The sequence below is a fragment of the Portunus trituberculatus genome, chromosome 37 (genome assembly GCF_017591435.1).
Source record: "Portunus trituberculatus isolate SZX2019 chromosome 37, ASM1759143v1, whole genome shotgun sequence".
NCBI lineage: Eukaryota > Metazoa > Arthropoda > Malacostraca > Decapoda > Portunidae > Portunus > Portunus trituberculatus.
This window is the reverse complement of record NC_059291.1, coordinates 29,474,671-29,489,840: the sequence shown is the minus strand read 5'-3', so window position 1 is coordinate 29,489,840 and position 15,170 is coordinate 29,474,671. Positions and strand designations below refer to the sequence as shown.

Genomic DNA, 15,170 nt, shown 5'->3' with positions numbered 1-15,170 from the left:
GTTCATTTTATGAAGTTTGAAGTGGTAAGCCATGGAGACTATTAAGGTTAGAAGTCTTCCACTTTAGTAAGTGTGATTAATATTAACACATTTTTTTGTTTGTCCATATCCTTTTGCACTCGTGTTATGTTTTGAGATTTATAAAGTATGATGAAAGTAAGTTGTTTGTGAATTCTTTGTGCAGATTGACATGACTAAGGTACGCCTTGAGGTGGTGAAGCCTTGGGTCACAGAGAAGATCACTGGCATCCTGGGCATGGAGGATGATGTGGTAATTGAGTATGTCTTCAATCAACTAGAGGCTGAAAAGGTGAGTGTTGGCAGGATGGGGGTAGGGGCAGCCCGAATGGTTGTGAAGCGTGCATGTGCGAGTGGTCTATTTTTTTTTTTCTCCCCTAAGTAAGGCAGAAACTACTTGTTCATTTATCATTACAAAGGGATGAGTATGAAAACTCTTCATACTCATCTCTAGTACTTACCTGCTCTGTGAGTTGTTCGTTTTTAGTCGCAGTTGCAATGTAGAATATAAATCAGAATTTCATCTGACATTGCCAATTTTTTCTGGTAATAGCAAGTAATGCCAAAAGGGTGTTGGTCCATGGTGGTGGAGGCGCTCCTGCCAGCAACCTGCTCCATGCCAGCCCTATGGTAGAGCTTCGTCTGCACTTGGCTGGCCTGCTGCATGGGGCTGGTCTGCTGCTCTTGTCTGGGTTCTTTCCCTCAGGGGTGTGAGGCACATATGCCTGAACACCCTGTGAGGAAGGGTTCTCAGGGCCCGGGCCACCAGGGTGAAGATCATCACACCGAGGGACTGCAGCCTGGGCCATTGCTAGGGCCTGTGCTGTCCTACCTGCCTGGATTGCTCTTGGCTTCAGGGCAAGGAGCTGTCTGGGTACCTGAAGTAGTTGCAGAGAGATTGGCCTGGGTCTCATTCCTGGGTCACGTACCTGGGATTTAAGTAACAAGTCATCACGCCATGGGCTTGGAGCCTGGGTCATGCATTGCATGGCCTGGGTTTGTCACCTCCTGATGAAGTGTTCTCATCCTGGGCCTGCTGCCTGGGCCACTCACCATTATGGCCTGGGACCATCCTTCTGGAAGCAGTACATCATCCTGGTTCTGGGTCTTGGATGCCTGACCTGGGACCACCATGGAAGTCTACAAGGTCTTGAGCCTGGGTCATGCACCTGTATGACTCAGGACCAACTCTGGGGAATGCACCGCCATGCTACCACACTGGATCAAGATCTTCCTGAATCACGTTCTGGAGCCCCAGATATAATGAACGTGATTGTATGTTGTGGAAGCAAGCGTGGGCATGATGTGTGTCAACCACTGCCCTCGTCAGAGATCGGGAATGCTGTAGTGAGGAGCGCCAAGAGCGGCATTGCCAGGCAAGACTATTATGAGCCTTTTCCAGTAGGAGTTCCACCATGAACACCTGCTCACAACACCCTCAGAGATGGCTCTTGTTGCCATGTGACACATAAGGTACAAAAGTTTATTAGGCAAGGTTGCACATGTTTGAGGATAGCCTTCCACATATCCAGTTAAGGATTGCAAGCAGACTGATGTTGGCTAAGAGACTGAGAGGCCATGTGTAACTCTGTATATGTTAAGATTTTGTAGAATTGGTTATAGTTCTCTTTATATATAACATGAAGGCAGAATTCTCTGTAGAAGTGCCTGAGGCTTTACAGAATGTAGTTAGATAAAGTAGTTTGATAATACAAACATGGTGATGACTATGAAGTAACTGTTGATGCAAGAAAATAATATAAGGAGTTAATTAATTTGCAGGAATTGTAAATAAGAACATAGTTAAGAAGTGTTATGTATATTATTATATAGGAACTTGGAATTCTAAGAAAAAAATAAGTACCTTTGGAAGGAAGGGACTGCCACTCTTGATAACGTAGAAAATGTCAGGCTAAAACAGTGGAATATAGAATGTAATAATATCATGCCAATATTTTGTGACTTAAAACTTATATTGACATTGACTTAGCCTTCTAGGAGGAGGAGAGTGGAAATGGATGCTGCTGCTCATCCTTGTAGTGAGTTGAGGGTCTGTGCTGCACTCACAGGTTTGGTGTGTTAGTGTGCTGTAAGGTCACTACTGGTACTGCCATTGTCTCCTGAACAAGCAACATGAAGGCTCTAGTTGTCATCCTTTCACTGGCTGCTTCTTACTGTGAAGTACCAGATCATTTAATGTCCTTTCACTCATTCCAAATCAGTGTTTGGATTCATCATGTTGAGTAGGTGAAGTATAGTGTGTGGTGCTCCAGTGTGCTTTAAGTGTGAGTCTCTGGTTGAATTGTTAAGATAATGTGTCTTTTCTTACAGAACCCAGATCCCCGGAAAATGCAGATTATGCTGACGGGTTTCCTCAACGGTAAAAATGCAAGGATTTTCATGGGAGAGCTGTGGGATTTGCTGCTCTCTGCTCAGGCCAGTCCTTCAGGGATCCCAAAACAATTCCTTGACCAAAAGAAGGAAGAACTTAAGAAGAAAATGGTAGGCATTGAAGAAACTCCTTGTCTTTGTAAAACATATCTTATATATTTATTTTTGACCTAGTGTTGTTAAGGAAGATATGGGGAAAAAGCTGGCACATGGTAAAGCCTTGAATGTCAGGCATTACACTATTTTTTACTCTCTTCAGGAAGAGGAGGAGAGGTTGCAAAAAATTCAGGAAGCACGGCGGGAGCGGGACAAGGAGAAGGAAAAGGAGAAAGAAAGAGACAGAGATCGAGACAAAGATAGAGAGAAAGACCGCAAAGAAAGGTGAGACCATCAGTTACCGTATTTGGTGGCATATAGGACGCACTATTTTCCAAAATTTTGGCTCAAAAAATTGCTCTGTGTCTAATATATATACAGTAAAAGCTCAATTAGTCGGACCTTATGGGGGGAAAACCCGTCTGAGTAAGGTATTTGTCCGACTATATGCGATAATGACCCATTTTTAGCCTTTTTTAATTCTTTTTTTTTTTTTTTTTTTTTTTTTTTTTTTTTTTGTAACTTCACTGTCATTCATTTTACACCCTCTACTGCAATTAGTTGCAGTAGATGGTGTACTTAACCTTTTTGCAGCATTCTTAATCTCAATCCCTCAAACAGCAACCCCAATGCACACCTGTTGCTGATGCCACTTCGTTACAGCTTCTTCAAGTTTTTCCGATCTCCCATACTGCACTCGTTTTCTTTCTAACCCTGCTTTCTTATATTGGGTGCTTTCCCTATTATCATCACTTTCTGAGACAAATTCCAGTAGAGATTGCAGGAGCCAGTGAGTGTTATGGCGGCGAGTGGATGTCTGGATGTAAACAAACCAAAGTCCGAACTTGAGAGCGAGTTGTGGCGTCTTTTTTACTGTTCCCCCCCATAAAAAAAATATTTCAAAAAAAAATTTTTTGGCTGTTTTACATTTCCTATAGTTTGTTTTATGGTTTTTTAATGTGTTTTAAGTGAAAACAAGATGTTCTACTTAACATTTACATATAAATTCCCTCTTTATTTTATGAATTTTAGATATAAAGAAAATATTTTGGCCAAATTCGTCCGGGTATGTACGAAATCCAAGTATTTGGGGTCCGACTAATTGAGCTTTTACTGTATATATATATATATATATATATATATATATATATATATATATATATATATACAGTAAGTCCTCGTTATACCGTACATATGCATTCCTGAAAATTTTACCGCATATCGAATTTACCGTATACCGAACCCATTATAACATGTAATTATAGGGAATGCATTCCAGCACATCAAAAGTCACCCCTACAGAAATGAAAATACGTGAAAATAATCATTAAAAAAAAAAAAAAAAAGTAAAGTACTGCGCCAAAGAAATAAACAGATAATGTATTCTATCAGATGATGTCCTTCCTGAGGATAAGGGACAGTAGGGATTTCAGCCCTTACTCATCTTCCACTAAGTGGGCAGACAAGGATAAGATGTCATTGTCTGCACTGTCGGAAGCAGGTGTAGAAGGGCCAGTTGTAGCAGGGTTGGCACGTTTCAATGGTTTGAAGAAAGGATATTGAGGAAGGGCCAGCTGTAGCAGGGTTGGCAGGTGTGACAGGGACGGCATGTCTGACTGGCTTGAAGAATGAGTAGATGGAGGTCTGTTTAGTTTTTCTTGTTTTTTCATCATAGATTTCTTGATAAATCTTGACACTTTTCTCTACATCATGAGCCACTTTGCTACTCCTGGCAGGATTAAGGTCACGTTCCTTCAGGGTTTCCAGAGCTTTTTTGATACCGCCGAGACATTCTCTAAGAGTTTTGATATCCAGGCCACGCACAGGTTCTTCTTCCTCATCGCCCTCTTTTTCTGCCTCCTGTGATGCCTTGTCTAGCTCTATAAGTTCGTCATTTGAGAGAGATTTAGCATGGCTTTCCAAATGATCTTGAACATCATCACCAACTTGATCGAAGCCAGCCCTATGGCACAGATTTACTATCATTTGTGATCGCACCAATGTCGTCTTCAGCAAAGCCTGGGAAGTTATGAGCTCATTCTGGCCATACTTTATTCTACGCCAAGTTCATGGTAGACGTCTTCACTTCGTCCCAAGATGAATTGATGTTATCTAAGGCGTGCTTGATGTTATACGACTTCCATCATTCACTGATAGTGGGCTTGCCTGGCCTGTCTGTTCCCTTTATCAGTTGCTGCATGGTTTGCCGCTGGTAGTAGGTTTTTAGTGTTTGCCATGATTATTATGAATGTATTTGTGCTTACAATAGACCCTTTAATATTCCATTTATTCATCTAATTAGTAATGCATGTAAGTAATATGTAATGCAGTTAAAAAAAAAAAAGGGAAGAGGGGAAGAGATAATAGGCTCCAAGGGTGGTCAAGTTAATGTCAGTACTGTGAGTGGCGGGGAGGTGTGGCATGAATGATGTCATGACCCCTGTTCCCCTGTGCTGGGCCCTCTCGGATGACATGAGCGGATACTGTATATCGAATCGAGGGTAGTAATTTCCAAATACCATAACTGCGAATTTACCGGATAAAGAATTACCGTATAACAAGGACTTACTGTATATATATATATATATATATATATATATATATATATATATATATATATATATATATATATATATATATATATAGACACACACACACACACACACACACACACACACACACACACACACACACACACACACACACACACACACACACACACGCCTGGTAGGTCAGTGGTTAGAGCGCTGGCTTCACAAGCCAGAGGACCAGGGTTTGATTCCCCGGCCGGATGGAGATATTTGGGTGTGTCTCCTTTCACGAGTAGCCCCTGTTCACCTAGCAGTGAGTAGGTACGGGATGTAAATCGAGGAGTTGTGACCTTGTTGTCCCGGTGTGTGGTGTGTGCCTGGTCTCAGGCCTATCCGAAGATCGGAAATAATGAGCTCTGAGCTCGTTCCGTAGGGTAACGTCTGGCTGTCTCGTCAGAGACTGCAGCAGATCAAACAGTGAAACATACAGGCAAACCCCGCTTAACGAACGGGTTACATTCCTAAAAAACCCTTCGTTAAGGGAATTTTCGTTAAGCGAACCAAATTTAAGTTTAACCCCTGACTTGAGCTTCCGTTGAGAGTAAACAAAGCGAGAGTGCATCATATTACAGTGAAAGGTTTAATGAAAGTAAATATTAAGAAGTTAAACATTTAAGCAGTTCAGTTTAAGACTAAGTCATTATAATGTACACTAATATATGTATGTAAGTAACTTTATAATGTTGATGATCTTAAATTTATGAAGGGAGGGAGAGTGGTGTGGGAAATATGCTAGCTGGCAACCTTTAGAATGTAAACAGAGGGTGCATCATTGTATCACATACAAAACTTATGTACCACATTTCCACAAGGCTTTCCATTTTATCCATTGCAGAGTCACGAGTTCAGGTGGTTCTTTTTACCTTGCAAGGAAGATATGATCTCACCAGCCTTCTTGATAGAGTCTGCTGACTTGAAAATGGTAGACAGTAGATGGAGCCTAGCCATGGTTGGAAGCAATGCTATTAGTTTTCTTGCCTCGTGTCTGTGAATAATATCCAGTTTCACTTCGAAAGTAAGAGACTTCCTGGTCTTCTTAGCAACGCTAGGTGACATTGCAGGGCGTTTTGGTGGCATGTTGAGCGTGGGGAGACAAGCTGCTGCTGACGCTGTTATTTTTTTTAACTAGGTGCGTGTGTTGTCCACGAGAGGCGCTGGGATATTCAAAAGCCTGTCGGCTTGCCTGATATGGCGGGGCTTTCAAACTGGGAAAAAATTACCTGGATAAAATTTCGTTAAAGCGAGTTTGATGTTCGTTAAACAAGCAGATGGTAGTAAAAGGAAACCTTCGTTGTAGCGAAATTTTGTTGTGTGAACTTTCGTTAAGCGGGGGTTGCCTGTGTGTATATATATATATATATATATATATATATATATATATATATATATATATATATATATATATATATATATATATATATATATATATATATATATATATATATATATATATATATATATATATATATATATATATATATATATATATATATATATATATATATATATATATATATATATATATATATATATATATATATATATAAACATGTTTTATTTGCCTTATAAGTTTATTAACACAAGAGAATAGAAGGAAAGAATAGGAGGGGGGGGGCATGGGAGAAATCTTTATAAGTTACTCCAGAAAAGGTTTTGTATGAAATTACTCGCTACTGACAGATGGCAACACCGCCACTGTCCTCCAAACTTTAACCCACACCACAACTCCTTTTATGTTCCTTGTTCTCTCCACCGTGTGTATAATCACACTGGCATGTGATACGCGGAACGCGGGTCATGGTTCTTGGTGTGAAACCAGGAACATTATCACACACAAGCTGGCGGCATTCTTGCTATGCTAGGCAAATGGCCCAGTAACCAAGACCAAGCCTAGTCAAAAGAAACCAGAACAAATCCATGCCACTTATACCTCAACCTGGGCTTCGTTCTGGAATTGCATTTGCACTTCCTCTTATTGAAGAAAAGTAAGTAAAAGAAACTAGAGAAGAACCAAGATGTGCGCGACGGCAACTTTGGAGTCAGGGGTAGTTGCCATGAGCCCAAACTATCAACATAATATATTTTTATTTTATTTTTCTAAATTGATGAAATATTATTTAATATTCCAATATGAAAAATTTAGGTACGTTCTTTTTAGTTTAAATAATAGGTTTTTATTACATATATGTTTATTTATTTTTTTTTTCATTGGGATAGCATACGGAGAACAGGAATGGATATGAAGCCATCCCAACTTTGCTCCGCTAATCCCGGTCAAGTTCCAGCTATCTGGAGCGGATGTTCCTCATTTCGCGTATCATGTGTGATAGCCTCTTAAGGGTCTATCACACTGGCCTATGATACGCGGAACGAGAAACATCCGCTCCAGATTGCTGGAACTTGCCCGGGATTAGTGGAGCAAAGTTGTGATGGCTTCATATCGATCCCGGTTCTCCGTATGCTATCCCAATGAAAAAATAAACATAATGTATGTAATAAAAACGTTTTATTTAAACTAAAAAGAACGTGCCAAAATTTTTCATATTGGAATATTAAACAATATTTCATCAATTTAGAAAGATAAAATATATATGTCATGTCGATAGTTTGGGCTCATGGCAACTACCCCTGACTCCAAAGTTGCCGTCGCGCACGTCTTGGTTTTTCTCTAGTTTCTTTTACTTACTTTTCTTCAATAAGGGGAAGGGCAAATGCAATTCCAGAACGAAGCACAGGTTGAGATATAAGCGGCATGGTTTTGTTCTGGTTTATTTTAATTAGGCTTGGTCTTGGTTGCAGGGCCATTTGCCCAGCATAGCAAGAATGCCGCCAGCTTGTGTGTGATAATGTTCCTGGTTTCATACCAAGAACCATGGCTTGCATTCCGTGTATCATAGGCCAGTGTGATAGCCCCTTTAACCCGTACAGCGTCAGCATATCTGAGACTTTGTGATTTCGCCAGTGCTGGCCACATCATGGATTTTTTTTTTTTTTTTAATTAATTTATTTATTTTATTTATTTATTTTTTTTTTTTGCTAAACCAGTCTTAAATTATGTGAAACAAATGAAAATGACAGTCATTCCTCCCAGAACTGACTGGAAGTGGTATTAATTTGTGCGAGATGTTTTTGCGCTAAGGTTAGTGACTTAGCAAAGCCTTATGTGACTAGTTTATTCGCTTTCTCGTTTCTCACCAGTCGATGCCCGAGTTGGACACATGCATAATATCGTTCCTGAGTTGAAAGAAAAACAACATGTCATGTTTTGCTGTTTGGGAGTGTTATGGCTAAAAATAGACACGAGATATGGCGAGGGAGTGTTGCCTTTCGCGGTGCAAATATTTTCCGAGTAATATGTACTTGTTTTTTCCTTATAACAAAGCGATTGGAAAATTCTTATTTATGTCATACAAAGTTTTCACTACCACAATATAACAGTTACCAAAAACATCTGAAATGGTAAAAGTAAGTAATGGAAATTACGCTGCGTTCATATTAGCGGAGTTGAGGGGTCAGTTTCCCGCTACACCGAGCTGAAGGCAGCAGAAACTGCTAAAGTTCAGATATGTAATAAATAAATAATAATTCATGTTAGCAGGGACGAGGAGGCAGCATGAGCAATGTCTACAGTGCATGATGGCAGTATAATGGTAGGTTTTGAGGACGCAATACCTCCGAAAACACGAGAAAGCTCGTCGACGTAACTCACCGACGTATCTCGTACGTCTCTGACGCTGTACGGGTTAAGCTTAAGCACTGTGCATGCACAGCTTTCACTGCTGATTAGCTGTTACCGTGGCTCTGCTTGTAACCAATTAGATGGTGCTGTGGGTGAGACAATGCTGGAGACAGAGAGGCACGGCTGCATCAGAGCCAAAACAACCCAGTTCTAAATTTCTCTCTTATTGGCCATCGAATTAAAAAAAAAAAAAGGCCGATGCTGATATGCATCGAAATGCTTAATATCAGCGCCGATAATCGGTCGATCCTTACTCTACATCCAATCTGATCTGATCATAACAAATCGCATCAACCCCCTAACCATATGGCAACTGGAGGAAAAGGATCGAGCTACACAATCTCTTACAAACTACAAGTGGTAGGTTCTGCCAAGGAGCATGACAATGAATGGAGCAGCAGCAAAGGCTTTCAGGCTGTGGGCCATGGTGTAATGGATATGGCCGGGAGCATAGCGTTGGCAATGCTTTTCTATGTAAACAAATTAACAGCTGGGCCACTGCATACACCCACTGCCCCTGCCATCAAAGTATTTTTATTTATTTATTTTTTTTTTTGTGTGATTTTGTAGATTTCTGATCTTTTATCCAACCCACATTACTCAATTTAATGCTTCCCCACTCAAAAATCCCGATTTCCCATAGATCCTCCAAGATTGTTGGGAATGAGAGGTAGGCATAAGTTAAGAGTTAAAAAAAACAATCACAACTCAAAAAATATTCATGTTATGGAAATGACATAAAATAGCAATCATTTCATTACATTTCTCGGCCCAAAAAAACATAAGCCACATACCAGATTCCATGGTTGGTTAAAACCCCCAAATTAACAATGTTTTCTGCTCGTATAATGTGCTGCTAGATTGCTTTTATCACTATATGCTTAAATGCACTAAAATATTTTTTTTTCCTTGAATTTGACTTGCTGAAATTGGGGTGTTTCTTACATCCCCCTCCCCCCTGTCTTAGCCTATAGCATCGGTAGGTAACTTGAAGAGTATTGGAAGTGCTGTCAAGCTTCCACCCATTAGTGGCCTAGGCAGTTTTATTTGTAGTGGTACCCATATCACCACCCAAGTGCACCTTTGGTGTAACCATCTGTAACCACCTAGAACCTGGGTATCATGGTGACATGTAGGTCATTTTAAACCACTTGACAAATGGCTTAGTTTCAAGGCCGTACTTGGTGGTATTCAAACCTACATGTGGACATCTGCCCGATCCCATGCTCACCACCTTATCCACGATGCCACCACCTCCCATGCATCCTATAAGAGATCAAATGTGGTATTTTGTCATGACTGAGTGATTTATTTGTACATGTCTCCTTGCTATTTGCTATTGTATTTTTTTACTGATTCTTGTGATTCTGGTTCCTTTTTATTAAATTATTTATGATATAACTTGTTCATTGATTTCTTTACTTTATAATCTAGGTGATTCATTATTCTTATTCCTTATTAATTTATTTTATATATTTTCAACTTTCTTTTCCATCCAGCAGGAGGAGCCGCAGCAGAGACAAGTCATCACGTAGCTCCCGACGCGACCGATCACGTTCACCGCGTTCCAAGGATGACAAAAAAGACTCAAAGAAAGAGTCATCTAGGTCAGTCTGTCATTCATGTAGTGCCATTTACATGTTTATTTTGTTTTGATATTAATTTTATTTAATTTTTGTTATTTTTGTTTATTTGATAACTTATTTTTATTTATTTTATTATTATTAATTTTTATTTTTTTATTTTTTATTGTTGTAGCAGGTGGGACAAAAAGGAAGGAGACAAACCCAAGGAGGAAAAGAAAGAGGCCAATGGTGATGCATCCTCCAAGGAGAAGTCTTCTGCTGGGAAGTCCCCAAAACGTGACGGTTCACCCAAGCAGGATGCAGTGACAGCATCAGCAACAACAGCACCAGTGACAAAGCAGGAGAAGGTTGAACCACCTCCAAAGAAGGATCGTAGTGATCGCGGGGAGAGAGGACATTCAAGGGACCGTAAGAGCGGAAGACGTTCAGACAGGTGAGATGTCAGTCCTTTCGAACACCACAGTGCAACCATCTTCCCTATACTGGCTTGTGATTATTGTGAATAGTGACAGTCTCAGATTAATCATTGATTCTCTGTAAGGTTTGATTGGAGACACCTAAAAGTCGGTAAAATTACAAATGTAAAAATGGTAGTGCCTGGAGTTTTCTATTTATTTCATGTCTGTTTTCATGAATTTTCTCAAGAGGATAGTTATAGAAGAGTTCTTTATTTTATTATTATTTTTTTTTTTATTTAATTTATTTATTTTATTTATTTATTTTTTTTTTCTTGCATGCACCAAACTTATTCTTCAATTTTCATATACTTAACAACAATCTTCCTGTGCAGGATTGCAAAGTAGAAAACAGTAAAAGTGAAAATATGAAACATGAATGGATTGATTGAGGCAATCAAACACAGCACCATAAGATTGTGACAAGTGTTAGATTCTTGATTGTGTAAGAATTCTTCAATAAGAAATATGATTCTTATAGCTGGACAAATTTTTAAAGGAAGGGGAAATTCATAGTTTTCTTTAGAAAATCAGTAAATTTGTTTTGGTGTTGTGTTGATCAATGTTAACCAAGTATGACATTCCTTTTTATTTATGATTTTAGAGCTACAAACATGAAAATTTGCAAGAATTTGTTGTAAGATATATATATATATATATATATATATATATATATATATATATATATATATATATATATATATATATATATATATATATATATATATATATATATATATATATATATATATATATATATATATATATATATATATATATATATATATATATATATATATATATATATATATATATATATATATATATATATATATATATATATATATATATATATATATATATATATTATATTATATTATATTATATTATATATATATAATTTTTTTTTTTGCAGGTCCCCAAGAGGCAGGTCACCAAGAAAGGAAGATGATCGCAGACGTAGAGGCTCCTCTCGGAAGCGGTCTTCAAGCCCACGCAAGCACTCCCCATCCCATCGCAAGCGGTCTCCTAGCCCACGTAAACGATCTCCCAGTCCTCGTAAGCGTTCTCCTTTGGAGCGCAAACCCTCTCCAAGCCCTCGCAAGCGTTCCCCAGTCCCACGCAAACGCTCTGCCTCTCCTCCCAAGAGGTCAGGGAGTCCTAGAAAGCGGTCACCCTCTCCTAGATCCAAACCTCGCAGGCGGCCCACCCGATCCCCAAGCTCCAACTCTGAGTCTTCCAGGTCAGTGCATCACCATCTCCCTAGAAACTTAAATAATTTTGTGCACATATGGTCTTCTTTCATTGTTGGTCAAAAGTTTATCTAAGCAAAGCCACCATTACGTCTTTCTTTTTTAACCTATTCCTATTGAACATTTGAAAAGCATTTAATTGATTGTCATTGGGTGGAAGTTTTAGTAAGTCTTATATTTTTTACATATACGTGTCATGTGCTATATTTTGTGCATCACTTTTATGTATATTTTTCTGTTTGAAACCAAAGTAGTTCCAGGTCTTGTAGTCGATCACCTTTGAGGAATAAAGAGGATGACTTTGAAATTCATCGCAAAGAAGATTCTGTTCTCAAGAAGCGTCAGTACCGGTCAAACAGAGATCCATCCAGCTCTGAAGATGAGGTGAGGCCCCTGCCACCAGCTGACTAGCTTAATGAATCACAAACTTAGTATTCACTCGTCTTAAAAGCAGATTTGGTGATGAAATTGTACACTAAATCTCATTGTTCAATGTCTATTAACATGGTATTATTTTATTTTATTTATGTTGTGGGATAGATTTGATATATATCATTATTTTATTAAACCAACATCCAACAGATATGGAAAAGGATTAACAAAAACCTTCTCACTGTTTATATGAAAAGTGACCCATTAAGCTAATTGTTTCCCTTTTAAAGAAGTTGAAAGCAGTTCAAGGAAATGATTGAACCACGAACTGAATTCTTTTCTGTGTTGCCCTTGTTCACTAAGCATAAGTACAGGATTTAGATTGAAGAAGTATTATTAGTAAATAACCTGGCAGTTGATAAATGCTGAATTATACTTTGCTATGTGTGTGCATGCTACAGCAGATCAGAATTGGTATACACCATATGCAAAGAAATAAACAATGCAAGACATTGATAAAGTAAGTAAAACTAGATATGTCTAAATTGCCACAAAATATGTAATTGAAAAGTTGTTTATGTTATCAGGGTCCACCACACAATACTGGTGATCACCGCGGTGGTGGTGGGGGAGGCTCTCCTCGCCGAGCCTCTCCTCGTTTTGCCCGGCGGTCTGTCTCCCCTCGCCGGGGACGAAGGAGTCCATCCCCTCGCTACCGCCGAAGGTTAGTGTGACTAAATTACACAGGATTGTCCTTTTTTCTTCTTTTTATATCCTTTCCAGATGTCAATAAGGTTGATTGCAAGGTTGTGGTCATAAATTCATATGACATCTTGAGTTTGTTTAAACAAGTAACCTATCAATGAGGTAAAATTTCATAATGAATATAAGCTTTTGCCACTGTATGAGGTGGAATTGATTTATTCCTAAACTAAGAAGCTCAATGTACATATCATGTTAAACATTAATGTTCCTTGTTCTTTCCCCTCTTATCCTCACCCTCTCTCTCTCTCTCTCTCTCTCTCTCTCTCTCTCTCTCTCTCTCTCTCTCTCTCTCTCTCTCTCTCTCTCTCTCTCTCTCTCTCTCTCTCTCTCTCTCTTACTGCTACTACTTTTGCTACTATCATGATCACATAATGCTTTAGCACTTTTGCTGGTTCCTATGATGCCAAATTTTTTGTGAGTGGTAGTTGAGATGTTGAGAGTGGTTATTATGATGTGCCAGGTCTCCCAGCCCTCGACGGCACAGTCCCAGTCCTGCAAGATTCCATCGGAGATCTCCTAGTCCACGTACTCGACGGTCAATCAGTCCCAAAGGCAGTCCCAGAATGCGCAGGTCACCCAGCCCCCGGGGTAGGATGTCTCCAGCCATGAGGAGGGGGCGCTCTCCTAGTCCCAGGAGAAGGTCACTCAGCCCGCGGGGTCGAAGGTCACCGAGTCCCAGGGGAAGGAGATCAGTCAGTCCAAGAGGTCGCTTATCACACAACTCAAGAAGCCGCAGGTCACCAAGCCCAAGAGGAAGAAGATCTGGAAGTCCTCGAAGGAGACCCCTGTCACCCCCACAGAGGTATGAGTATATCAGTAAGATCAGAACAATTAATAGACATTTATTTGATACTAGCATTACAGGTCTTCCCTGCTATATGGTTCACTGTTTACAATATTTCATTTTTACCATCTTTCTCTTCTACCCCTTGTCAACTCTATGATTGTTTATGTTCTATTTTTATGATTGTTGGAGTGCTCAATCATTAGCTTCTTGGGCATATATAGTGGCATTTGTTTGGGTTTGTTAGTGTGTATGTATTGTGAATGAATTTTCTTTTATTATTATTATTATTATTATGATTGTTATTATTATTATTATTGATATTATTATTATTATTATTGTTGTTGTTGTGGGGAGTGTTATGACTAGGTGTGGAAGGTGATATCACGAAGGAAAGGCAAGGTCTTTACTCTTGACTACTTTTACCCATAGGGCTTCATCAGGGGAAATATTATTATTAGTAGTAGTAGTAGTATTTTAATTTTCATTTTCATTTTATTATCATTTATATATTTTATTTAATATGTATTTCCATTATTTTGTATGTGGGGATCACTAGTGGTGTCATAGTCAGTTACATGTCATCTCAGATGATGATGAGTGAGCACAAAAGAGGCCCTGGATGTTGTGCTAGTGAGGGCACATACAATTCTAAAGAAGTCCAGTGGTTGGAATAACATCGAATACTGTGTGCAGAACTTCACCAGCATATTCAAGAGACTGCAATGTAAGCAGTGTGTGACAGACACCTGAAGTCAAGCTGTGACTGTCTAGTAAAGCTGTTCTGTGACTGACTGGGCAGAGCTGGGCCACTCAGGCTGCTGACAGATAGAAAGACGAGATGTCATACATGTAAATAATAGGTATTGGTAATAATGATTATAATTATAGTAATAATAAAGAATTAGGTTATGCACACTGTCACAATGTCCATTAGCCTCAAAAGGACATTAAGGCAAGGATCCTGTAGCCTCAAGGGAGGCACATTGCCTTTACTCTACAGTAGGAGTAATTATGAAAAATATGTATTTTATTTTATTTCATTGCTGTTTGTGTTTGTTTGAATTATGCAACATATGCTTCATTATTTTAGGTAATAACTATCACATAGATACAATAT

General features: G+C 39.0%; 1 protein-coding gene across 3 annotated transcripts in view; it reads left to right on the top strand.

Annotated features, from left to right (window-relative positions):
• Positions 1-15,170, top strand: part of LOC123513901 (serine/arginine repetitive matrix protein 1-like) — a 32,106-nt gene that overhangs the window by 5,777 nt on the left and 11,159 nt on the right. Inside the window, exons 3-11 of one of the 3 annotated variants that reach the window (XM_045271364.1) lie at positions 185-310; positions 2,350-2,520; positions 2,669-2,790; positions 10,338-10,442; positions 10,597-10,854; positions 11,793-12,119; positions 12,381-12,513; positions 13,089-13,225; positions 13,727-14,068. In XM_045271364.1, the coding sequence (XP_045127299.1) occupies positions 185-310; positions 2,350-2,520; positions 2,669-2,790; positions 10,338-10,442; positions 10,597-10,854; positions 11,793-12,119; positions 12,381-12,513; positions 13,089-13,225; positions 13,727-14,068 (1,721 nt within the window). Of the gene's footprint in view, positions 1-184; positions 311-661; positions 1,492-2,349; positions 2,521-2,668; positions 2,791-10,334; positions 10,443-10,593; positions 10,855-11,792; positions 12,120-12,380; positions 12,514-13,088; positions 13,226-13,726; positions 14,069-15,170 lie in introns of those variants that run through there. The other 2 variants (XM_045271366.1, XM_045271365.1) reach the window with 2 other exon arrangements.